The sequence below is a fragment of the Gymnoscopelus braueri genome (assembly GCF_963280865.1).
Source record: "Gymnoscopelus braueri genome assembly, chromosome: 6".
In the NCBI taxonomy this organism is placed as follows: Eukaryota; Metazoa; Chordata; class Actinopteri; order Myctophiformes; family Myctophidae; genus Gymnoscopelus; species Gymnoscopelus braueri.
Genome location: NC_137607.1, coordinates 45,140,302 through 45,167,457, shown reverse-complemented (window position 1 = coordinate 45,167,457; position 27,156 = coordinate 45,140,302). Strand labels below are relative to the sequence as shown.

The window sequence follows — 27,156 nt, the reverse complement described above, 5'->3', positions numbered from 1 at the left end:
GGGTTTGAACCAACGATCTTGGGAACACCTAGAGACCATTGTTATGTTATGTATGGACATGTACTGTAACCTTCTTTACCCCTGTGTGTGTGTGTGTGTGTGTGTGTGTGTGTGTGTGTGTGTGTGTGTGTGTGTGTGTGTGTGTGTGTGTGTGTGTGTGTGTGTGTGTGTGTGTGTGTGTGTGTGTGTGTGTGTGTGTGTGTGTGTGTGTGTGTGTGTGTGTGTGTGTGTGTGTGTGCTCTCTACTGTTGTCTGTGGGTGCAGTGCTGCAGGTGTGTTTTGCTGATTGAGTGAGTGGATGATTGACATTGTAGGTGGCGTCCGGGAGATGATTGGTCGCAGCCTAGCGGGAAGGATATAAGAGGCCAGGGGCTACTGCCATCTCCTGCCATTGCCTCTCTCCTCTCCCAGCCAGACTGCCAGCAACCACACCATTTGTTTGCTCATTGTGCAAAGGTATTGAACAATCTTCAGCCTGGTTTTGGTAGGGGTGGGTAGCATTTATTTTGGGCCGCCACACGAGCCGCCACAGTCTCGTGTAAATTATGTTTTAGGGTGAGCGTTCGGCACAACTGCCAATCAAAGTGACTGTACTGGCCAATCACAGCGCGTCTTTTCCGGGACTTGGCAAAACACATAACAGCATAACATCTGTTTAGCAGACTACGGCGGCTCGTGTGGGACAACCAAGGCATGAATGCGTGTGTAATGACAACTAACAACAGATTCATGAAACACATTTTAAGCTTTTGACCGCAACAAATAGCGTAAGTAGCGATATGCTTATGAGCTCTGCTCTATGCTATGAGGGCTGTTGGGGATTGATGGGGGCACTGCTGGGGGCAATTCTGCAAATAGACCCCATGGCCAGTCATTTGGGATCAATATAAGTAGGAAAAACCGCCTATATGTTATTTTAGTCCAGATTTGTCCTTTAAGGTTCGGTTTAGGCATAGTTTTACTGAGGTTAAATTATTAAGGTAAGAATTAAGGTTAGGGTTGCATAGTCATAGTTGCAAAAATGGAAGAACTGTCAATCACAGCGACTATACTGGCCAATCACAGCGGGTCTTCCTAGACCTGCGGTGGGATCCATAAGCACGCACCACTGACGCAGCTCTCATGCCACAGAAGCATGGAAGATGCAAGTGAGAATGAGCTAATAAACAGCCTATTGTTGTACATGAACAGCGGTTTTAAAAGCCATAAAATAAGGCGCTCGACACCTTTACCTCAGGAAACAAGTCGGTACCTTGATGTGCGTGGGACTCGAACCTGCAAACTGTCTGTAGCAGAAGCAACCGATCGAGCACACGTCACCATGAGGCTAAATACATATGACTGAACAATTTATTGATGTTAAAAATGAAGCGTGCTTTATTAGGATCTGAACAAGGTACAAAAAGTACAGAAAACAAGACAGGGAGTAATGACGTCGTGGCTTCCCTGTGGATCTCTGATGATGATGATGTCAGCCTTGCCCAAATATGGAGGGAGACGGATCTGACATTCACAAAATGTGAAAAAAATACTCACACAAAAATAAAATTCACAATAGTGAAAAAGATTGGGGAATTGACTTCCTTGGCTTATTGGCCTACTGGAAATTTGGCACTGATCGGTCAAGTGGTTTGCAAGATTAGCTCCGGAAAGCCAGACAGACAGACAGACACACGCACGCACCCCCACAGACCCTTTTCTAGAGGGCTCAGTCCCTAGGTGCCATGCCATACGGTAAAAACATTAAAAGAATGACAATAAAATGTCAACATTTACATTTATGGAACAAAATTCAACAAAAGCAAGCGATAACAAGAGATTAACAATGCAAACACAACAACACAACACAATGCATGTTAAATAAAGTAGATTTAAAGGTGGTGTGGTTATTATTATTTTGATATCTATTTTTTTTTTTTTTAAGTTAAAGCGCTATAATATTCTCATAGTAATCATTGAGCAGACAAAACTGGAACACGATACAACTGAAGCTGATAAATGATCTTTGTGGAGTTCTCTCTCCTGAATGGATGAAATTGGTATCCTGACCTGAAAATTAGTTTTCTGTTTAATGAAGAGCTGGAGAGATGGGTAGACTACTGAAACTGAACAAACACTATATTGTATTGATATAATTATATGATTTATATATGATTACTATCAGCTATTTAACGCTTACAAAAACAAATATAGATATATCACTTACACCCCCTTTAATTGTTCCACGGGTTAGTTCACTCACACATCAAAAATATCAACAGCCAAAGAAACAGGAGAAATAATAAGAAATACAAAGTTATAATAACAAGAACTCCGGAGGTTGAGTGATAAGTGCGTCCCATAACTGCAATGTCCCGGGTTCAATCAATGCTGAGGAAAACCATGTTGTCCTGCCTCTTTAGTCTACAATGTCCTGTCTAAAGAAAAGCAAGCAGAAATACCAAATAATAATAATAATAATTTTATATCGTTGCGCAATCCTCCTATCTCCGTATTTTTGTTTTCCATAAATCAGTGCTATTGAACACCCTTAACGTCTGTGTGTGGGTTTTTATAAATATTGAACCAATGAAAAGTGTTAAAAAGCGCTTCTGACTAAACCTCCTAACTCCATTGGATCCTCAAACTGTCAGTCAAACGACCTAACTCCAACTCAGGTTTTTTTCCCGTCTGACTTCGTCATTCTAATCAATGATGGACAAAACAACCATCTCCACATTCACTGGTCAAAATCCTCTTAACTCCACTTGAGCTGATGACACATGCAAGTATCTTACAATGTATAAAGTCACAATACCCACTTTGATGAGGCAGTATTGTGTTGTTTTAAAAACGTGTTTTTTTAGTTTTTTCATTTCCTGAAAAGTTGGTTGGTTGGTTTCTGCCCGACAACAGCGATGTAATAATTTCTATATCAGATCACAATGAACTGAGGTTTGCGGTTTAGTCTATGCAGACGAGACCGTAGCTCTTCCGAGGGGCGTGGCTGCGAGGGAAGCAGGAAGTGGTGAACTCCAGCTCCATGGGCACGTGAAGACTACAGCCCGTCGTCATGGAATCCACGTCTGTGGGAGGAGCCTCCTGGAAGGAAACATCAACAGCAGGGGTTGGATGTCAATGCACTGCCTAGTTATACTTATAATAACACACATACACAAGAAAAGGTTCTGAATCAAGAATCCAGAGGGTTTAAGCCTAATGTATGCAATTTATGCATTCCCAATTTGCATCGTTCCCGACTTCACAAGTAGACCGGCGCCATTCTAGTATTTGAATTAGGTATTAGGTATAAAAAATAATAATAGGTTCATTCATAATGTGCTTTTTTTGGAGTCAAAAGTAAAGTACAGTATTTATCTTTGAAATCTTGTGGAGTGAAAGTCTTAAATATCGTCTCTGTCGGGTGGAAACGCGTCGTTAAAATAGTTAAAGTTAAAATATTGAGATATGAGGTTTCTGCCCGTACAGCAACGATATGAAAAAATACAAATACGAGTACAGATACTCAAAAAATGTACTTAAAGGGATACTTCACTTTCACATAAAATAAACATTAAAAATAAATATTAAAAAAAAATGAAAGAAGTTATGGCAAAATAAAGGCCCCCTCACACATTAGTAGGACACTCTAATGCGTGAGGGGGCCGTGATTTTTCCATAACTTTTTTCATTTATTTTTAATATATTTTTTAAATGTTTATTTTATGTGAAAGTGAAGTATCCCTTTAAGTATAGTAGTCAAGTAAATGTACTTGGTTACTTTCCACCAGTGGCATTGGCAGTATTTTAGAGAGCTTCTTCATTAGACATGCTGGTCACAGGTGAGTGGTCTGTCAACTCTGGTGCTACACAATCCTGACTGGGAGCTTGGCTTCCAGTGCCTGCATGGCCTGTCTGTCTGTCTGTAGACACATTAGAGCTGCTCTCACTCCCCATGAATTTGTATAAATAATGTATATACATTTACAACGCTGGCGCTCTAACAAGTGCAGCCTCAGGTGAAAACGCTCAGAAATGCATGCTGCGCGCGTCCCCGAAGGTAGAGACGGCCGACCCCACTCACAACACAACCAAACAGAAAGAGAAGAATAAAATGAAATAAAGAAATACACACAAATGAATAACTCGCCGAAAGCAACACACGCGCACACACACGCACGCACGCACACATGCACACACACTCAAAAGCAGCTTTGCTTTCTCGTTATGCACGTGTGTGTGTGTGTGTGTGTGGGGGGGGGGGTGCACATGCGCGCGCACACACACACACACAAACATTTGTGTGTGCACAGACACGGGCACCACCTCAAACACATCTACACACACATTTCTCTCTCTCTCTCTCTCTCTCTCTCTCTCTCTCTCTCTCTCTCTCTCTCTCTCTCTCTCTCTCTCTCTCTCTCTCTCGCACACACACAGAGACACACGCACACACATACTCCGCACTGTCAGTTCCTAAACGAGTTTACCCTACATCGAACAAACAGCCTCAAGTTGTGTCTGTCAGTCTTCTTATCCCAAGCTCTTACCATCTGGAACCACATCTTTCACTTTCACCCAGACGTCTACGTCGTGAAAGAGAGAGAGAGAGAGAGAGAGAGAGAGAGAGAGAGAGAGAGAGAGAGAGAGAGAGAGAGAGAGAGAGAGAGAGAGAGAGAGAGAGAGAGAGAGAGAGAGAGAGAGAGAGAGAGAGAGAGAGAGAGAGAGAGGGAGAGAGAGAGAGAGAGAGAGAGAGAGAGAGGCTGAGGCCCTATTTCAAATAGTGAAAATAGAAGATCTACTACAAGCTCACAACAATATCCAATTACCTTTTTACTTTTCACCACACAATAACATGAAGTATAAAGAACAGCGCTGTGGAGTGAATCGATCGTAGAGCATTGTACTGTATGGACCCCATTGATTAGTCAACCACATAGAATGGAACATAATATAATAGTGATGGATGCCTGTCATTGTACATATGATTGGTTCTTGAGAGGCTCTCCTGTTCTCCTTTTGGCTGTACACATAGCTTTCATAGCTCACATAGCTGCAAGCTAACCGGAAAGCTCGCCCCCATATGCACTCCCCCCATTTATTTCGCAGACCACTCGCCCACAGCTTTTTTTGTATCCGTTTTACTGAAGTTAAGGTTAGGAATAATTTTAGGGCAAGGCATAGTTTTACTGAGGTTAAGTTTAGGAATAAGGTTAGGTTTAGGCATAGTTTTACTGAGGTTAGGTTTAGGAATAAAATTAGGTTTAGGCATAGGTTAGGTTTAGGCATAGTTTTACTACGGTTACGTTTAGGAATAAAATTAGGTTTAGGCATAGTTTTACTGAGGTTCAATTAGGAATAAGGCTAGGTTTAGGCATAGTTTTACTGAGGTTACGTTTAGGAATAGCTGGTGGAGACGGAGTTGACGAGAGGCGAGCGTGTTTTGGGGCGAGCGGTCTTGTATTCAGCTGCAACATCCTACTGCAGGTTCAAATCTGTCGAGAGACCTCGGTCGAATGTCAATCTTCTCCTGCTACCATCACATTCCTGACCACTCTCTCTAGGGCTGGGCAATTTTTTTTGATACAGCAATATTATCGTTATATTTGCCGATACGCATATTATCGATACAGTGGCTACTGTATCAATATGACAGGAAATGTTGTGTGTGTGTGTGTGTGTGTGTGAGCAGCAGTTTTGAAAAATAAACATCACCTATGGTGTCACATAATACAAGCAGCTCTAGTCTGAGACTCAGACATGAGCTGTTTGCAAGATTATTGTTACAATAAACATACAGAAAAGGCCATTTTAGGCAACATAAAAAAGAGAATATTTTAATTGCATTTATTAATAGGAAATGTGGTATTAGAAATATATTTTATTTTACTTTAAAGACCTCTGTGAGCCTGAAATGTAAGTGTTTTAATGTGTGCAATATTTGAGGCTTTGCCTTTACTGTTATACAGAATAATAAAGAAAAGCTCTTTGTCGTAAATTATGTAGGATAGGTCATTATTCAAAATCAACCTGTAGTGATTCTGTAGTAGGCCAGTGGTCCACATGATTTTGGGGGGGTCCTTAGATGCCAGTAAAGTGAAAATGTAATGACTTTAAGACCTTTTTAATACCTAACAATAAGGGAAAAAGATAGAAAAGAAAAAATACCATTACTGCATCAAAAGTAATCAACAAACTATAATATAAAAACTGGTCAAACATTGGCCAAATTGTCAAATATTATAAGAAAGAGGGGGAAAAAAATTAAATAAAAAACGCCTCCCAACGCTGCTTTGTTATTTATTATTATTTTGGGGGGGTCACAGCCTGAACCACTGTAGTAGGCAATACCCAGCCCAACTTCACTGCACCGCACAGAAAACAGGTGCTGCGTGGCGGCACTGCCCATGTGGAAGTTTCACTCACCTGTCCGTAAGCTTAAAGGCAGTGAAAGCTGTCTGAAAACGACAGAGGAGGAGGCCAAATGAACCCTTCAGAGAGGCAATTAGTCAAGTATTTAATTGCTCATGCCAAACAGCGGGTTGAGGCACTCATTGTTCACCAGCCCTTTAGACAAACGTAAAAAAAATGATAAAATAAAATGTGCAGACCAAATTCAATTAATAGACGGCACGTTTGCATAGGAATCGAGAAACGGGCGCGTGAATGTTATGCAAAAGCCTCACTTGGGCATGCAAAACAAATACAGCAGGTTAGGAGATGGGGAGCAGTCCGAAGGCCACTACCGTTTCATTCGGACGCATGCATAATACATAATTACACATAAAGATGAAGCCTACAGCATTGCGATGTTTTTTATTTTTTTATCCTTTTATCCTTTATTAGTCATTAAGATGCGGGTACGAGAGAGAGAGAGGGAGAGAGAGAGATACAGGGAGGGGGGAAAAATACAACTTTTAAGCACCTGAACCTCTCTGCCGCCAGCGTTCTGTTAATTGCCCCACACAATGGGGAGGAGGAGGGGTCTGTAGAGATTTTTCAATTTCAGGAAAGAGAGAGAGAGAAAAAAAAGAGGAGCATGCATTCAGTGGCGCTCATGTTATACCGGCACTTAAATTCTACAGAGCTCACATAAAAAAGACCCAAGGTTACATCCGATTGAAAGGCCCCCCGACTGCAGCCACTTCAGAAATCCATTTAGCGTGTGCAGGGATAGAACATCTAATTCAAACACGGTTTGCCCTATCCTATACAAATACCTCGCAACACTGTCATCCACAACAAGCTGACCTTCGAGCCTAGTGTCTGTGGAAGCTCTATGCAGAAAAGTCCAGCGGCGTCCATGTACTTTTTAAATCGCACGCTACGAAAGTTCTAAATGTTTGAAAATTGTTGCGTCGAATCGAATTTCTTTGTCAGCTGGTGCGGGTCACTTCCTTGCCCTCAAAGAACCAACTTGCAGGGCAGTTTTCTAACTGTGCACCAAAATGGCCTGCACAACCTTCCAGCGGCTTTTATCACAACGTACAACAAGGTCAGGGCATTGAAGAAGGCCCAGTTAACCCTTGGTGGCAGATGAGTTCAACTAATGAGTTGAAGTAACTCCTGGCTGGCTGCAGGTACAGTCTACTGCAGGTACAGTCTACTACAGGTACAGTCTACTACAGGTACAATCTACTACAGGTACAGTCTACTACAGGTACAGTCTACTACAGGTACAGTCTACTGCAGGTACAGTCTACTACAGGTACAGTCTACTACAGGTACAGTCTACTACAGGTACAGTCTACTGCAGGTACAGTCTACTACAGGTACAGTCTACTACAGGTACAGTCTACTACAGGTACAGTCTGCTACAGGTACAGTCTACTACAGGTACAGTCTGCTACAGGTACAGTCTACTACAGGTACAGTCTACCACAGGTACAGTCTACCACAGGTACAGTCTACTGCAGGTACAGTCTGCTACAGGTACAGTCTACTACAGGTACAGTCTACCACAGGTACAGTCTACTACAGGTACAGTCTACCACAGGTACAGTCTACCACAGGTACAGTCTACCACAGGTACAGTCTACTGCAGGTACAGTCTGCTACAGGTACAGTCTACTACAGGTACAGTCTACTACAGGTACAGTCTACTACAGGTACAGTCTACCACAGGTACAGTCTACTACAGGTACAGTCTACTACAGGTACAGTCTACTACAGGTATAGTCTGTTTTGTGCAGAGGCAGCTACACGACTAAAAGACTAAAAGACTAAAAGACTAAAAGACTAAAAGACTAAGGTTTTGATATTTAGTCGACTAAGACTAGACTAAGACTAAACAATTTAAGAAGACTAAAATAGGACTAAAACTAAATGGTGTGTTATTCAAAAGACTAAGGCTAAGACTAAATCAAAATTTGCTGTCAAAATTAACACTGGCACGCACGCACGCACGCACGCACGCACGCACGCACGCACGCACGCACGCACGCACGCACGCACGCACGCACCAACAAATATCGTGACACCTCGAACTCACTTGTACCTGCTGCCATTGGCGTTTGAAATAATTCAATGTGGGTTTCAGTCGTGATCTTGTATTTATTGTGTGTCTGATGGCCGTGTGGTTACTGCTGGGCTGGACCACCAATTGTCCCTCGGGGACAATAAAGACGTCCTTGAACCTTGAACCTTGTTAAAGCGGTTTGTGCCGACATCTTTTTCTTTTTTCTTTATTAAAAACACACATACAGACACACACACACACTCAAGAGGCGCGCGTCTTCTATGTCTGCTGTGCTTGGCTTCCTTTTGTGAGTGAGATGAGAGAGAGGCCAACACACAATGGCTTCATCTCACCCGGCCCAAATGGCCAAGGTGAATTGGGGGGGGAGCGAGAAGTTTGACCAATTGAAAATACATAAGAGCTCAGCTCTCAGCGAGTTGTGTCATCTCTAATAGAATGACAACCTGAATGTCACCACAAAACTTTTCATCCCCCAACATCACCACCACTCGCACACGTGCACGCGCATACGCACACACACACACACACGCACACACGCACACACGCACACACGCACACACACACACACAGATTTAATGAATACCTCACCAAAATAAAAAAAAACATATCCAAGGTCACACGATTGCATTTGGGAACGATACAGACTACAACAAAGAGAGAAAACATGGTTTTCTCCGTTTTTGTCACTCACAATACTGTGTTGATGCTAGAGGAACTGTAGGAGGGGGGGAATGTGAAATAAACATGCTTGTAGCAAAAAAAAATGAATGTGGGTATTTTTCCTGTCCACTCTAAATTGGAATTCTTTCTGGACCTGATGGGGCAGAAAGAATTTAAGGGCACTGGTTCTTAAACTTTTTCATGTCAAATTAATATTTATTTGGCCGCGGACCCCCATCTGAAAAGATGTTGTGCCAGGGACCCACATGCAGTAAGAGATTAGCAAATTTGTGAATTCTTTCACTTTAAAAAAACAAAACATGGCCGATTGTCAATTTTAGAACAATTAAATAAAGCATAAAATAGGGTTTAAAGTGGTTGAACTGATTTTGATGCTTCATTCATAAATTCAAGGACCACTAACCCCCTCACCCCACCCCACTCTTTGAGAACCACTATTCTAGGGTAATAATGCAAACAGCTTTTGGCCCCTGGAGGTCACGCACAAGGCCAGCATGCCCCCGGTTGACGCCGAGCCCCAGGCAGGCAGGCAGGCAGCCCAGTTGGGCCGGTGAAATGTGCCTTTGTCAGACGACAATAAAAAAAGGCGAGATGGGAGAGAGAGAGGAGCGCGGGGGATAAATCACCCCGCGGGGGCGATGTGGCGGAAGGTCAGTGCTTACAGCGGATGTGCAGAGTAAGGGCTAGATGAAATCTGCTCCGTAAAACCCCAACGGAGACCATACAGATCTGCTATCAGAGAGCAAAATGATGAATGACAACGGAATAAGAGACCTTTATAAGCTGCCTTTTAACCGCTTAGGGCCCTATATACTTTGTCCTACGGTGAAAAGTCAAAATAGCCGTTGTACAGAGCTTGTACCGGTATGTCAGCTATTCTCGCCATTTAACATTTTTGAAAACCTTTTGAAATGTAAAAATTATATATACTATCTATCTATCACTCCATCTCTCTCTATCGTTTTGTGTATCACTCATCACTCTCTCATTCTGTCTATCACTATCCATCTCTCTCTCACGAGCACGCACGCACGCACGCACACACACACACACACAATACTGTATTACTGTATACACAAGCACACACTAGAGTATATGCACGTGCATATCTTACATTATGTATACATACATACATACATACACACACACACACACACAATCCATAATCTCTCACTCTCTTTCTCTCACACACATAGACACACACGCACACGCGCCGTATCCATACTACTGCTTCAGTCCAGCAGCCCTGGCCTGGGTCTCCAACGGCCCTTTGCAGCCTTGAGTTGTGTGACCCGTTGATGCTGGTGGGAGGATAACGCGCGTACGTACACACATACACACACACATACACACACACACACACACACACACACACACACACACACACACACACACACACACACACACACACACACACTATACTGTACACACATATACACATTTGCACAGCGCACAGATCCATACACACACACACACACACACACACACACACACACACACACACACACACACACACACACACACACACACACACACACACACACACAAATGTCTGTTATTTTATATATATACTGTACTTGTGAGGACATCATCATTTTTATGACAGTGAACCCTAACACCTAAAGCCGAAAATAGCAGATCTGCAATGGTTAGTATGTGACACTGCCGTGCAACTAATTCAGTGTAAACGTTAGTTCATGTGGACACGGAAGGCAGAATGTTTATATACTTCATTCATTCTCCCCGTACCCCCCCATTCGCTAACAAGCTTATTCAGTTGTACTCCTTTAAGGCATACGTTCAACCCCTTGTCATTCTCATTTGCTACAAGCTAACTCACTCACGCCCTCATACCCACAGTGCATCTCAGGCGGTTCATTTAAGCAGCCTCTGTTCTCTGTACATTCTATGTGTGTGGCTGTCAGTGCCGGTTGTACAGCGTAGGTTTTCAAATTTTCAATTTCTTGGTTGCTGAACTAATGCATTTTGCTAGCTGCTGCGAGCTGTCATCTGCTACTTATCTACGGTTTGTGTGCTGCTCTACGATATTTTGGTGCTATATGAGATGATTTGCTAATGATGCTGACTTTTAACACTGCTACAGCAGCAATGCTTCTTCTATTATTGCTGCTAACACTACTGTGCTCATAGCTCAAAGCTAATTCAGCATGCTTGCTGCCCATGTACAGTAGAAGCTTGGTTGTAGGCTACTCCCTTTTACCATGTGGAAAGCTGGAATTGTTTGTAGCTTAAAGCTAACGTAGCATGCTGCTGCATGTAGAATCTTTGTTTGTTATACAGCACTGCACAGTTAGCATGCTTGCTTCCCATGTGGAAAAATCGAATTGTTTGTAGCTTAAAGCTAACAGCATGTTGTTGCCATGTAAAAGCTTTGATTGTTTGTTCAACACTGCACAGTTAACACAGCAGGCTTGCTTCCCATGTAGGCTACTCCCCTTTACCTCATCAGGTAATGAATCTTGGCTATTTTAGATTATTATTATTATTGTTTACTTAAGGTATAGAAGTAATGGAGTTATTTGGGCCAATTTTTTTTCCAAAATAAGTACTGCTTCTAAGTTCTAATGCTGTTCTGCTGAGGCACTCTTGACTCTGGGAATACCCACAATGGTGCAGTGCCATCTAGTTGGCTCTGAAGCTTCAAGCAGAGTTTCCAACAGTTGTATTGCTACTGCTCGCTCAAATGCTTTTATAATATGTTTATACTTAAGGCTGTCGTAGACAATCTGTGTGCAACGGGGCATAATATAAGACAAGTCAAATTCAGACATGTACTCAAGCCAGGATAGGAAAACACAGCATGTGTATCAAATCAGTGTTGCCATGTATGCTTATTATAAGCGACTTTGGGATTGTGTTCCGTAAGTCACAGCAAATATATTACTGAACAGCGTTCATGGGAAGGAACCCCAGATTCATATGTAATCACGGTGCAAAAAATGTTTAATATTCTAAACATTTGTTTTGCGACTTGTTTTTATAGACTTGGCCGCTTGTTTCTCTTACAATCTGGCAACACGGCGTGGTGGTGTCATGTGACTTTCCTTGGGAGTAATCAGGAAGTCTCATACAATACAGCAATGCATCTTGGGTACTGTAGTCTATGCAACTGACAGTCATATCATGGGGATCAGTTCAATGCTACTGTGTGAGAATAAGGTGAAAGGGCAAGGGTGTTTTCTTTTTAACTGGTCATGTGCAGGCATTATGGCAGTGTAACTGTCATGTTAAATAGGTACACAACTATCATGGGATATTCAAGTTAATTTAATCCACTCAGTGAAGCTGTTATTTCTGCATTCCTGTTCTATTCACTTAATCAACGCTCAAGTTCAGGTAACTATAATATGGGTGGATTAGTTTGCAGAGGCTTAAATAGATAATTACTTCATGGTGGATTTGAAGTCTTGTGAAATGGGGTGATTGCTTCAATTGTAGTGGGTTGTCCTCCAGGGGGTGCCATTTAGAGGGCAAACAAAGGTTAATCTGATTCTCAGATGCAGGTAGATTCATTAGTGCACTGAAGCTAATTTGCACGTTACTTCTCTTTTAGCTAACCATGTCATTGTAAAGAGATATTCATTGCTTGAATTCACACTGCTTCTGTTTTCGTTTCATGATTGACTGCTATTATGGTGATCCAAGGCTTTGATGGCATGACCATCTTTCCATCACGGATGCTGGGAAGGTTCAGGTTGGGTTTCCGTTAGTTCTAAAGTGCGAGCTACTGATTCTACTACTAAAAGGGGCTGTTGTATAGCATTATGTAGCATTGACACCGTACTGCTATTCAAGTCAAAAGCTAACAGGTAATGTGAGGTAAGGATTGTAGTATATGTAAGAAGGGTTAATGGAAGTAGTTTGGAAGAAGAGCAGATAAGGGTAGCTATTGTATTCATTGTGGATTGAAGCTCATGAATGGGGTGATTGTTTTAACTGTAATTATCTCTAGGGGGTGCCATTTAGAGGGCATACAAAGGCTAATCTGATTCTCTGCTGCTTCAATTTCTATCATCATTATGGATTGGATTCATCGTTTGATGAGCTAACTTGCATGTTACCTTCACTTTTAGCTTAAACATGTCTTTGTAAAGGGATATTCATTCATTGCTTAAACTTATTCTGCTTCTGTTTTATGTTTCTTGAGCAACTGCCCATTATGGTGATCCAATTCTGACGATGGCATGAACTTCTGTCCATCATGGATGCTGGGAAGGTTCAGGTTGTGGGTTGCTGCCGGTCTTCATAACTACTGCAGCGATATGGTCATTGCCGAGCAGTTCTCAAGATCACCTTGGTGGTATAACTGGATCTACTTCTGCCGAAGTCATGAGAGGCAGGTCATCATTAATCAAATCTAAATTTATTCTGGTTCAAGCTTACTGAAAGCCATGTCGGTTGCTCACTGCTTGATCTGTGTAACCCACTCACACTGATGTTCTAAAGGAACGGCGTCCATAAAATCCAGGCGTATGTCAAATGGTATGGATCGTTTAATGATCTCGGACATTTAAGTATTCTGGGATGGTCGCTTTATATTGAACTTATTACATGGGTGTTTAAATCGCTCCATTCTATGTTGGGATTGTGATAGTGAAATGTTGTGAAAAGTTAATGCATGATTTGACTCAAAAGTAGCTTGGATCACTCGGCTCATGTGTCGATGAACGCAGCTAGCTGCGAGAAGTTATGTAATTACTAAGCGGAGGAAAGAATCTTAACTAATGTAGATATTACTTGGAAGCAGTTTCTATCAGTATCTTATGGGTTTCTTAGATGTGGGGAATACTTTCTTGCACTGAAAGCTTTAACCCCTTGCATGACATTTCCATTCCTGTCTTCTCTTTCAGTCACATGTTTCAATTCCTCTTAAGCACTCTAAATCAGATTAATTATTCTTATGGAATATCAATTATTGTAAGAACTGATACCGCTTTATTCTAATGGAATATCAATTATTGTAAGAACTGATACCGCTTTTGTCCGTTCTCTTCTATGTCTCGCTACCTTCAACGGCGGTTAAATTCTGGGGGAGATGAACCTTGTTCGGATGTTGGGAGGGCCACGTCAAGGCTTGGTTCGCTGCCAGGAAGCAGGATGCCTTCAGATGTGGACCCAAGTTGTTCACTCCTTTCGGATCGGTGCTGCAACTCAGCATCATCTTTGGTTCCATCATTCACACTGAAAGCCATGGGTCGTTGGTCATCTGCTACTTATGAACGTTATATCCGTTAAATACGGGTGAAATTCTCGCAGCTCAAAAAGCCATGAGTGTAAATGTATGATCAATTATGAATAAATCAGGAGTTGCATAATTGATGTCATGTTAAGTTGCTCCTGCCAGAGCGCAGGTTGGGGGTCAGGTAAAACACTATAGCTTTGTCGTGTTATGGTCTCACGTACGCTATAGTGTGGTATTATGATGTTATGGTAACTTCATAGTATAGTTGGTCTTCATATTCTCAGTGGTTTAGGTTGGTAGACACATTTAACCCAAGGTATCGGTCGTGTCTGGTTCACGAATACCTCACGTGGTGGTAGGTACACATTTAACCCAAGGTATCGGTCGTGTCTGGTTCACGAATACCTTACGTGGTGGTAGGTACACATTTAACCCAAGGTATCGGTCGTGTCTGGTTCACGAATACCTCACGTGGTGGTAGGTACGGTTAACCCAAGGTATTGGTCGTGTTTGGTCTCACGTATACCTCACGTGGTAGGCTTGACCAAGGTACCTCACGTGGTAGGCATTGACCAAAGGTATTGGTCGTCACTAGAAATATAGCGTATTCCTTCTATATCAGGTCATCGTTCAGGCGAGCGGGACTTGCCTAAAGGGTTAGCATGGCTGCCATCATATAGAAGGAATTAGACAGTACAGTCTGTCTATACACTTGGTGTATTCCTTCTATATCAGGTCACCGTTCAGGCGAGCGGGACTTGCCTAAAGGGTTTCGCATGCTGCCATCATATAGAAGGAATTAGACAGTACCGTCTGTCTATACACATAGTTATTCATAATTTCATAGTTTATTTCCTTTAACATCAGAACACAGTTGTGTTTTGCCAAATGTGCATCTAATAGTTGCTGCAGCGCAGAATGTCGGCTTTAGATGTGAAGGGCATCATCGTATGCATTTAAAGGAAATGTGTCAGCACTGACAACTCACATAGTTAATTCATGTAATATATTCATTTATATCAAATGGATTAAATGAAGTGCGTCACTTTGATGCTTTAACTGATAAACATTCTCATATAGGTTAAGGTGTGGCGCTGTATTGCTCACTGCAAGTGAGCGCGTGTTGGGGGTTGTGATGGAATGATCTGTGACATGTTTGCACAGGAATCTGTAATATCACATGAGCAGAGTCACACCGCCAAACTTGAATGCAATATCATTGCATATATGGGTTATGGTTAATATGGTAATAGTTAATAAATGGTTCATTAACTGTCTGGTTATTTCTGAGCTGAAGTGTCTAAATGAAATTCAGTGTAAACGTTAGTTCATGTGGACACGGAAGGCAGAATGTTTATATACTTCATTCATTCTCCCCGTACCCCCCCATTCGCTAACAAGCTTATTCAGTTGTACTCCTTTAAGGCATACGTTCAACCCCTTGTCATTCTCATTTGCTACAAGCTAACTCACTCACGCCCTCATACCCACAGTGCATCTCAGGCGGTTCATTTAAGCAGCCTCTGTTCTCTGTACATTCTATGTGTGTGGCTGTCAGTGCCGGTTGTACAGCTGTAGGTTTTCAAATTCCCTCCACCTCCCCGGCCTCCTCCCTGTGGCTTTTAGTTCATATTGTTATTGGTTGATTCTGTGTATTGTACTGTGGTTCTATAGGTTGATTCTGTGTTGTACTGTGGTTCTATGATTCTGTGTATTGTACTCCGTGGTTCCATGATTCTGTGTATTGTACTGCGTTTTGGATTGTACTATGTTGTGGTTGTTTAATTATGCATTGATGGTTCAATGTTATGTTAAACTGTATTATGTTTCATGCTTTCTGTCTCTCCTCTGTCTCTCCCTCTCTCTTTTCCCCCGACACGGTCGAGGCAGAAGGCCGCCACCCTAGAGCCTAGGGTCTGCCTGACGTTTTCTCCCAGTTAAGAGGGAGTTTTTTCGTTGCCACTGTCGCTAATTGCTTGCTCAGGGTGGGATCGTCGGGTCTCTTCTCTACATGTAAAGTGTTGAGACAACTTTGTGATTTGACACTTTAATTGAATTGCATTGAATGCTCTGCTCTGGGGGTTGTGATGGAATGATCTGTGACATGTTTGCACAGGAATCTGTAATATCACATGAGCAGAGTCACACCGCCAAACTTGAATGCAATATCATTGCATATATGGGTTATGGTTAATATGGTAATAGTTAATAAATGGTTCATTAACTGTCTGGTTATTTCTGAGCTGAAGTGTCTAAATGAACTGTAAGTAATAATCATGCATATATCCAACTCTAACGCCTCAAATCTAACCTCTGAATGTCTAATCCTAACCTAACCTCTAAATGTCTAATCCTAACCTAACCTCTAAATGTCTAATCCTAACCTAACCTCTAAATGTCTAATCCTAACCTAACCTCTAAATGTCTAATCCTAACCTAACCTCTAAATGTCTAATCCTAACCTAACCTCTAAATGTCTAATCCTAACCTAACCTCTAAATGTCTAATCCTAACCTAACCTCTAAATGTCTAATCCTAACCTAACCTCTAAATGTCTAATCCTAACCTAACCTCTAAATGTATAATCCTAACCTCTAAATGTCTAATCCTAACCTCTAAATGTCTAATCCTAACCTCTAAATGTCTAATCCTAACCTAACCTCTAAATGTCTAATCCTAACCTAACCTCTAAATGTCTAATCCTAACCTAACCTCTAAATGTCTAATCCTAACCTAACCTCTAAATGTCTAATCCTAACCTAACCTCTAAATGTCTAATCCTAACCTAACCTCTAAATGTCTAATCCTAACCTAACCTCTAAATGTCTAATCCTAACCCCAATTTGAACCATAGAAAAAAAGAAAAAAAAACTCTTGTGAGGACCAGAAAAACGGGCCACGCAATGTCCATTTCTAAAATTTTACTATACTCCTCACAAGTATGCTAATATAAGTACACATGCCACACACACACACACGCGCACGCGCGTGCGCGTGCACACCGTGTCTGACTCAGATGATGGAGGGGAATGAAGAAGGCCAGCAGTATGAAAAAGCGGGTCAAATATATTTTCTCTCTTTTCCTGACTTCTGTACAGCCTCTCGCTTTACAAGACAAGAGGATCGCCCACGTTCAACAAAATACTGTCTGCTTTTATTTGACAGCCTGCGTTTTCCTGCGATCAGGTCAGCCTCCTTCCTCCTCAGTGTCAGAACATCGGCTGCATCCATTTGAAACATGGCAGTACATACTGTATCTATCTTCACTGTCCAGGTGGAAACTTCGTAAGTACAGAAAATGGGGGGAATAAAGAACCTGCGTTCCAATGGATCAAATGTAGTTATCATTTAGTCACAAGCTCTTGTTAATACTTTTCAATATTTATATAACCCACACCCTTAACCACTTTCACAACAAACAAAAAATGTCTTGCTACTTTTGTGTGACACTATAGTATGTATGAAGTAGGGCATTAATTTACAAAAACATAGAAAGTTGATGAGGTTTCTGCCTGACGGCAACGATAGCACAGTCAAATGTTTTCCCTAGGATTTCTTGGAGAGGGGATTTGTAGTGGGGTAGGGAATCAATGGTGAGATGGCGCCAATGCAACCTGTGTAATATATTGTCAGATGAAAATTAGGTATGGGTCAGAATAATCCATTGTTCGAATAGTCATTTTTGCGGATAAAAATTTATTGAAAAAACAAGAGATTTTAAACTCACTTTTAAATGTTCCAAACTTGTAATCACAGCAGCAATATGACGTTTCGATCTTGCTGTCTTTTTCAAGTGGTTCTTTTTGTTTGTGTTACAAGTGCCACTCGTAACACAAACAGCAGTTCTAAGAAATATCTTTCCAGGCTAATTAATCACAAATTAATTGTTCCACCTAATATGCAGTAGTGTGGATGAAGTTGGATCTGTTTGCTACATTTCTCAGGCACCAGTGCACCCAGACAAACACACACAAAGACCCCCACATGCACACGCGAATAGGCGTAGGCCTACAAGGACACCATGTTTAAAGTATGAACATAATACACTATAAGCAGACATAAACATGCATTCAGATAATTACACACATTCTAATGCTCTGAAAAACACTCACAGAAACACTTACCACCAGCACACATACTCTCACATGGGCAAATAGGCTGTTATGACATTGGATGTCTTTTAAGTCAACATCAGCATCAGCAAGGAGGAAATGTGTGTCTTGCTGTGAGTCAAACAAAGAACTGATGTTGCAGCCACAGCTATAATGCTAGCTAGGCAACGACTTCCATAAAGGCCTTTACAACTACAGTGCCTGCCTCAGCCATAGCTTTTACAGAACGTATGTAATGCAATGACGTTTTTCAGCTGTTTTTTTCCCCCTATTGTTCTTTAACTTCTGCAGTGCTTTAGAATTGACGTCTCATGTATACCATGCTTCCTCACGGTTTGGCCAAATCCTATATCAAAATTGGCTTAAAGGTTTAATGACATTCACTTTTACACCACATTCAAAGTCTTTGTCCTGGTCCTTCAAAAGTGTACAAAAAGTTTTAAGTGAAAATTCCATTCCAGTGATCAATGGCAGGTGTTTTTCTCTCACATTTCTAAAGCTTTTTCAACTGCAATGAAAAAAGAAATCTTTGCCTGCGGGTGTCGCTGGTGAGGGATTTTGCCTGTCAATCATCGCCTCTGCTCCGCCCCCCCCCAAAGGAAAGGATAGGGGAGGGGAGGGGCGAGGAGGAGAGTGGGCGGGATTATTCGACAGTGACCTCACTGTCGAAGGGCCAAGCTCAGATTACTTTTCAGCCTAATTATTCAGAAAACCCCAGACCACAGAAAATCCACTGAATGTTTTAAGTTCAGGTTTTTTGGGTGTAATTGAGGTCATAAAACCCCAAATAAAACATTGAAAATAAAAAAAGTGAAAATGAATGTCATGATACCTTTAAGGGAGGCCGGGCCGGCGGACAGACGGGCGGGCGTGTGGGTGGGTGGACCATGTCGTCACACTCATGTCACCATGACTCAGCCATAACCATATAAGGAGTTCCCAATGGAGCTACGCCCAAATATGGATTGTGTTGTCTAACCGCAATGTGTCGTCATGGCATCAGGCGCAAACAAATCAGTCCATTATATGGGCACAAAAGGGGGCATGCCCATATATGGGCACATACTGATGACATCAGGGATCTCTATATATGGGCATAAACGGGACAAGGACTGACAGATACAGAGATCTCTATTCATGGGCATAAGAGATCGGATCGGCGGTGTGACGTAGGTGTGACGTAGCGGCACTGAACTCTAGATGAACCTCTAGTAAAGTTGTATGTTCAAAGCACAGGTCCAGTGCTGCCATATGGCCTTGAGTGTGTATAATGATGGTTTTGTGCAACAAGCACACAAACGATTCAACTTCAATTTAGTGCTTATTATCTGTGTGTCTGCACACACATACACATACACATCTGGTTGTCTATGCTTAGATCAATACTACAGGCCTTAAGAGGACCAAATCAACAGTAGCAAGATAATCAAACCACATCTCTTTTCATCCCTCCCTCCATGTCGCTCCATTCTCTGATTCAGAGTGGTACAGACGAGAGTTGGCGGGCCTTCAGACACAAACAGCTGCTCCCAGATAGACGCTGTGATGATGGGAAACACGTTTCTTATTTTGTCTGCTGTCCTTCTCCAGGGAAAAGAATCGACGGTTCCTCTGTGCTACCAAGGACATAAAAGCCTGGGGCCTGCCCTGCCGGCGACAGCAGAAGCAATGGCATATCAGAGGAGAGGGCTCTGTATGCAACACACTCTCTTCCATATGGGAAGAGAACATCACAGAACTGTTAGTGAACCATGAAACACTAAGGGGTCCAGGGGTAGATCTCTGGGGAACACCACCCCCCACTCCTCAACATCTGTCTGGGCGGCCGTGGCTCTGTTGTGGAGTGGTGGAGTCAATCTGCTACTGAGCTGGAAGTCACTAGACATGAAATGTATTGAATGTACAATATAGAAATCATTTTGTATCAAAAAGTTCAAAAATTCAAAAAGGTCAGACAACAGAAGTCCTTTGTTCACGAGTCATGAAGTTATGAAGTCATGAAGCTAAATGTAGAATCTGTGGCCAAGGCTAAGCCATGCCATTCATTTGTTTTTCTGTGTTGTGTCAAATGTGTGTATTATGTTGCATACAAAGGCTACTGTGTCGCAAGACACATTTCAGTGAAAGCTGACAATAAAGTACTATCGTATCGTATTTGTTCTGTTTCATTGTTTCATTCAATACAATTAACATTGAATTGAATTAACTTCAATTGAATTTAATTGAATTCCACTGAACTGATCAGTCAAACCTTTGTGCTTTTTTCCTCCAGCAAAGACTGACAGCAACACGTGTGTGACCTTCTAATGATGGGTGTTTGACAGGTCCTGGTGGTGTCTTACAGAGACCACCTGGCGCTCCGTGCTGAATGCCAAAGCAGGATGCGTTGAGAGCCTAATGTGAAGTGAGTGAGAGGTGAGATGAGGTGAGCTGCCACGGAGCCCGAAGCAACTGCACCGCACAAACAGATCAATAAAGTGGCCCCGGCCCCGGGAGCAGCACTCGGGGTGGAGCTGAGAAGAGGGCTTTTCTCCGGGAACATACAGTATGTATGCTGGGGCCCTCACCTTGTCATGTCCGTGTTGAGATGATGGGCCCTATTTTGGGGGCAGGCGTGTAGGCGTGAGGCGCAGACAAATGTTGCAATCTTGTGTTTTGGTTGGAGGAGAGGGTGTTTAGGTTTCGTGTTAAAAAAAAATCTGCAGCGCACTGCATGACAATGACTTGCACCGACCGCTGTCCACCCAAAAGAGTGATAAACGCTACGGCACAAGACCAGAGGGAGCTCCACTGATCTCATTCCTCCCAGATTCGGCACAAACATGGGGATGAATTGTCTGCAATTTGCAACTGAACCTACTAATTACCCCCATTCTGTAAATAAACTGCTGATTTTACTGCTCCTAGTATTGATGATTTCTTGTTGTATTGCATGTGTGTCTTTATATGGCTTTTTGTGTTTTTGCAAAACTGTTAATAAAGTATTCAATCAATCAATCAATCAATCCATGTGGATCCATCACTTCTCATCACAGCACTAAGCAGACACAACCGTGTCGTGCAGCGTCCATCCGAATAGGCTATTTAAACACTTTCAACCTGGTGTCCCTATTTTGGGTATGCCATTATGTGAAAATGATCAACAAATTTCAAAACATTACAACATGTTTGACCATTTCTGAATAGCAGATATACAGCTCACAACGCATCGCACTGCAATAAAAAAAAAACTGCACAAAATTGATGAAAGATGTAAACATGCTCTTTAAAAAAGATGCTCTTTGGTGCCACTATATATGACGATGAATTGAATACCAAGGACCTCAATCGAAACAAGACCGCAAGGACCGCAAGGACATTTTTGAACAGACCTTTTAGACAAAGTATTTTAAATGTAACTGTGCTGTTTTACATTTTTGCCTAATAAAATATTCAATCAATCAATCAACAGGAGTGGATGTGGGTTTGTTTACATAGATGCTGTGTAAAGTATCTAAATATGAATAACCACCACAGCCACCACCAACCATCCATCCACAGTCTCTGACATTAAACGTCAGTTGGAACTTGCAAAAGCAAAAAAACATAAATAATAGATGCCAATGGCCGCAGGAAGCAAAGGATCATCTTCAATGAGGCCGCAGTGGCGAGCAGAAACCTCACCCCCCCCCCCCCCCCCCCCAATTCCTTCTGTACAGACCCGGGGAGCCGGGCCTTAATGACTGCACCCAGAGACCTAGGGGGTCCGACCACCACCCAACCCCGCCATCGTCGGCCCCTCATAAGCCTCTTCCTCACCAAGCCCAAAACGGACTTGTATCATGGTACGGAGAGTGCGGAACGTGAGCCGTTAAATTAAACATTCTCAGCAGCAGCTGCTCACGCCAATTTTAGTCAAATAAGCAGAACATTTTTAACAAACAAATCGACCAAAGGAGTCATACAACTAAGATGGAATGTTTTCCTATTTGAGGGTTCGAGGCCTATAGGCTCGAAGCCTCTTTGCATCATTTGGCTTTCACTATTCTTCCGCCGTTTTTTCTGTCCTGGTCTAACCGTGTGGTCACTTTTTAGGAAACTCTGCAATATGGTAGAGGGCTATGCCAAACGGCCAAGGCATGAAACTCACAACTATTGGCCAAAGGGTGGAGCTGTAGCACTCAATTGAAAATGCCAACTTTGAACAGGTACAACTCATGCCCTGTTTGACCTACAGCCATGAAACTTTGATACACACATGCATCTCCTCATGCCTAACAACTTTCACACTCTGACTTTTGACCTCTGACCTTTAGATCTCCCACCATTTTGAATTATATGAAAAGCAGTTAAAATCAAACTCCTCCTGGGATTTTTGAGCAATCTGCACGAAACTGTCTACACATGTACTTTGGACCTATAACGACAAAAACTAGGCGGGATTTTTTCTAAGTGAAAACATTAAGCTTTTATGAGCCAATTAATATTGCAGTTTTATGAAAATGATTCGTCTGCCCCTAACACATACATGCAGACTCACATTTGTTTGAAACTTTGCAGTAATGTAGAGGGTCATTCCAAATATCACTGAAACCAATTTTACTCCAATTGGTCAAAGGGAGGCGCTATAGCAATTTTTAGAAAATGCAAACTTTAAACAGACAGAAGTCATGCCTCGTTTGGCCGACAGCCATGAAACTTGCTTACACATGTGCCTTGACTCATTAGGAACACATCTATCACTTTGACCAGTAAGCTGTGCCCTTAGATTGTCCGCAATTTTTAGCAGTTTGAAAAACACTTAAACCCAGGATTTCTGAGCAATTTGCGTGAAACTGTGTCATCTGTGTGAGCTCCTTTTTCACCAGTTCAGGTCTGTTGGTCCAATGTTTGATTGCTAAACCATCTGCCTTGCAACCACAGGCTCACCGGTTCAAGTCCCACCTCATGCAGACTTTGTTTCAATTGCATTGCACACCACATGACTGTATCTGTTAATACATGCGTAATTTTAAAACAAATAACATTAAATGCTTTTTTGAGAGTAGTTGTTTTTTATGTATGACATACTTTCTTGTGAAAATAGCCGATCTACAATCTCACAACTTTTCAGATAGCAACGCTTTGTGAGCTTGTAGATCGACTATTTTCACTAGTTTTGGTACAGAGGAGATATCACATTTCTCTATTGATAAATGCTTTGTGAACCACTGATCTTAGTTTTAGTGAAACAGGGGCTCGGTTCATGGCAGAAGGCAAGAGTCTATGATCTTCAACAGACACCGTCAGGCTGGGATGAAGCCTTAGCTCAATCACTAGTGTGACAGCCTGTGAGTCCGAAGGTTGAGGATTCGATTCCTGTCTATGGCCATGGGTTGAGGTGTCCATGAGTAATGTTCTTTGATTTGATTTGATTTGATTTGATCTTTATTTATCTTGAACAATTTAAAAGTACAGAAAACTCCATACATCATCATCTACATCATCACAATTACAAAACATTTGTTTAAGAAGGGACAGAAAGAAGCAAATGCATATCTAGTCTTGCCCCCTTCTTACCATGACAAATAACCTATTGTAAAACAATATGATTTAATACAAAATGTTATACCATATGAGTACACAATTTACATACAGTACATATAAAAAAAGTCTTGTGCTGTACATCGACACGCAAATAACGCCACAGTAAGATGTGTTTGTTTTGTGAATATCTCATATCTGTGATGACAGAAACACAATGAGAGAGAGACAGAGAGAGAGAGAGAGAGAGAGAGAGAGAGAGAGAGAGAGAGGAGAGAAAGGAGAGAGAGGAGGGAGACAGTGGGGACAAGGAGAGATGAGGGAATGTGGCAGGAGAGTAAGAGAGAGAGAGAGAGAGAGAGAGAGAGAGAGAGAGAGAGAGAGAGAGAGAGAGAGAGAGACAGTAAGGAGCCTTGTAGTGTGCGTGTGTGTGTGTGTGTGTGTGTGTGTGTGTGTGTGTGTGTGTGTGTGTGTGTGTGTGTGTGTGTGTGTGTGTGTGTGTGTGTGTGTGTGTGTGTGTGTGTGTGGAGGCACACACTACATCCTCACAGGTCAACAGCCCCACTGACAGACACCATGCCAGCCTGTAGGGGGCGCTGGTGCAGAGACAAGGATCACCCTCCCCGGGCCGGCTTTCTTCTCATGAACACGGCCAGTTGTGCTCGTATGGATGGATGGATGGATGGATGGATGGATGGATGGATGCCCGGCCAGGGTTAGGGCTCTATACTAGTGTATTTTCAGTTTTCTGTTATTGTGGGGAAAGCTTTCGCTGAAAATAGCAGATCGACAAGCTCACAACGTGCCGCAGAGTGACGTGTTGAGAGCTTATCGATCGGCTATTTTCAGCGAAAGCTTTCCCCACAATAGGGATGCTGTGGTTTAAGTGGTTAACGGTGTTTTGGTAATACTGTGAATCTATATGGGTACAGTATTACAATAAAACATTTTGAATTGAATTGAAAAATTGAAAGTGAGAGAGAGTGAGAGAGAGAAAGAGAAATTGTGTAGGTATATGCTTCAAATAAAAATGTGCTGATGACAGAAACTATTTCATGGTTCTGTTTTCAGAAGAACAGAAGTCCAAGACCATAAAAAGAGAGAGAGACACACAGTAGGAGAGATGGAGAAGGAAGAAGAAAATGACAAAGTGTTTTTCACAGCTTCCACAGCTTCCTGTGTCACTGGGGGTTTGGGTCACATCTAGGCGGGGTGGGGGTGGGGGTGAGGCTGGGGCGGGTAGTTGTTTTGGGGGGACAGTTGTAGACTGTGGACATGAATGGGGACAGGGACCACTACCTCCCGCCTCCTGACCTGCATTCAGACAAACCATAAACAGGAAGTTGCCCCACAGGAAGGGAAGTCATATTTTTTAACAGCTGCACGCTGTATAAGAGGGCATGTTGCATTCGCTGTTGTGCGTCTGCATGTTTTAAGGGGCGAAGTCTAGCTAGCTCGCCGGTACGCCGTCACACGTCCAAACAGCACGCCGCCATGCTGGTGGATCCGTGGCAAGTTCTTCGAATAGAAAACGTTGGTCATTGGCTTTTCCTGTCACGGGCGGAGAAGGAGAAGGCCCCTTTTCCTGCCGCAGATAAAAAGCCTTTGTGTGTCTTGTGTCTTTGTGCTTGGAAGCAGATCAAAGCGGCCATTTCCCCCCCGGCTCGAAGCTTATCATCTGTCGGTTGAACGGCGATTTATGTGGCAGCTCGCATCCTACTGCACTCATCACATCTGCTAGTCCAAGCCATCAATCAGACGAGTAGAACGCACGTGGTGGTGGTTTATACCAGGTGGCTGAGTGACAGTGTCATGGATGCTACAACGTGGTGGCATATTGGGAATGGGATCCAAACTTGAGGAACCGGAATCGATTCCATCACATTTTGAATCATTTCCGAAACCGGTTTATCACACTGTAGTCTGCTATACAATTACAGTACCAGTGGTTCTCAATCGTTTTAATTTCTAGGACCCCTATAACTCTGAGAGTGTACAAATGCAACCAAATGGGTCCATTTGGTTCCATTTGTACACTTTCAGAGTCACAGACTTGTAAGGGACCATTTGGAACCCCCTCAAGTAACCCAGAGGGTCCCTGGACCTCACTTTGAGAACCCCTACAATAATATGTGCAATACTGTATGTACTGTATGATTGAATTTGATTATAACAAATCATAATGGTCAAAATGTTTATATAGGAATCGTTGAAGGGAATGGTTAAGGAATCGGACCGTTAAGAGGGAATCGCTAAGGAACCGGAATCGTTCACATCCTGAAGGATCCCAACCCTAGTTTGTATCAGGTGGTGGATGTGTGACAGTGTCATGGTACAGTACATACATCTGACATCTGACCTCTTCACACTTCTCTTCACCTTTCCTGATCTTTCACTGAAAAGTATCCCCCCCCCCCGTTGTCATGCCTGATTTGCAGTTAGGCCAATTTGCACATGGCACCAGTTCACTTGGCAAATCACCCCCCCCATTGTCCGTGTCAATGCTTAGACAATCCACTGATGTTCCACTGAAGTGCCAATGGCAGGCTCTCCAAAGATTTTGGAATGTCACATGTAGTTTGTATCAGGTGTGTCAGATACGTGAATGAAAGAGGTCGTCTCCAGACAGCAGACATGGAGTTACTGTTCTTCATCTCGCTCATCGTTGCGATACCTCAGAAATGTACTGATAAATAAAAATAAAAGGTTATAACAAAACGAAAAAGAATAAACAATTGACTGTGTCATGGAGGCATAAAACACATACACACACACTTTCTTAATGCACTCACCAACACACATGCTGCTACACAGTCCGCGCACGCACGCACGCACGCGCGCGCACACACACACACACACACACACACACACACACACACACACACACACACACACACACACACACACACACACACACACACACACACACACACACACACACACACACACACACACCTAATCAATGTCCGTGTCTGCTTGGAGGCTGCTGGGACCCAGGGTCCTACAGGAAGTGATTTAATGTCCAAAAATGATGTGCACTCGTTTTTTTTCTATGTTTATCTATTCTTTTTTTTTTGGCCTCGCCTCTTTCCTGTTGTGTTCTGATAGAGGACTTCCTCTCCCCCAGTGGAGGTGGTGGGGGGGGGGGGGGGGTTGGATAATGGTAAGGTGGGGTTAGGAAGAGGCATGGTATGGTATTG

The 27,156-nt window shown here is 42.6% G+C and overlaps 1 protein-coding gene across 3 annotated transcripts in view; it reads right to left on the bottom strand.

Moving 5' to 3' along the window:
• Positions 1–1,359: 1,359 nt before the first annotated feature.
• Positions 1,360–27,156, bottom strand: part of LOC308086316 (adhesion G protein-coupled receptor D2) — a 168,902-nt gene continuing 143,105 nt past the window's right edge. For all 3 annotated transcript variants that reach the window (XM_080429826.1, XM_080429828.1, XM_080429827.1), the window contains one exon: positions 1,360–3,081. In XM_080429826.1, the coding sequence (XP_080285952.1) occupies positions 2,944–3,081 (138 nt within the window). In that variant the 3' untranslated portion in view covers positions 1,360–2,943. The remainder of the gene's footprint in view (positions 3,082–27,156) is intronic.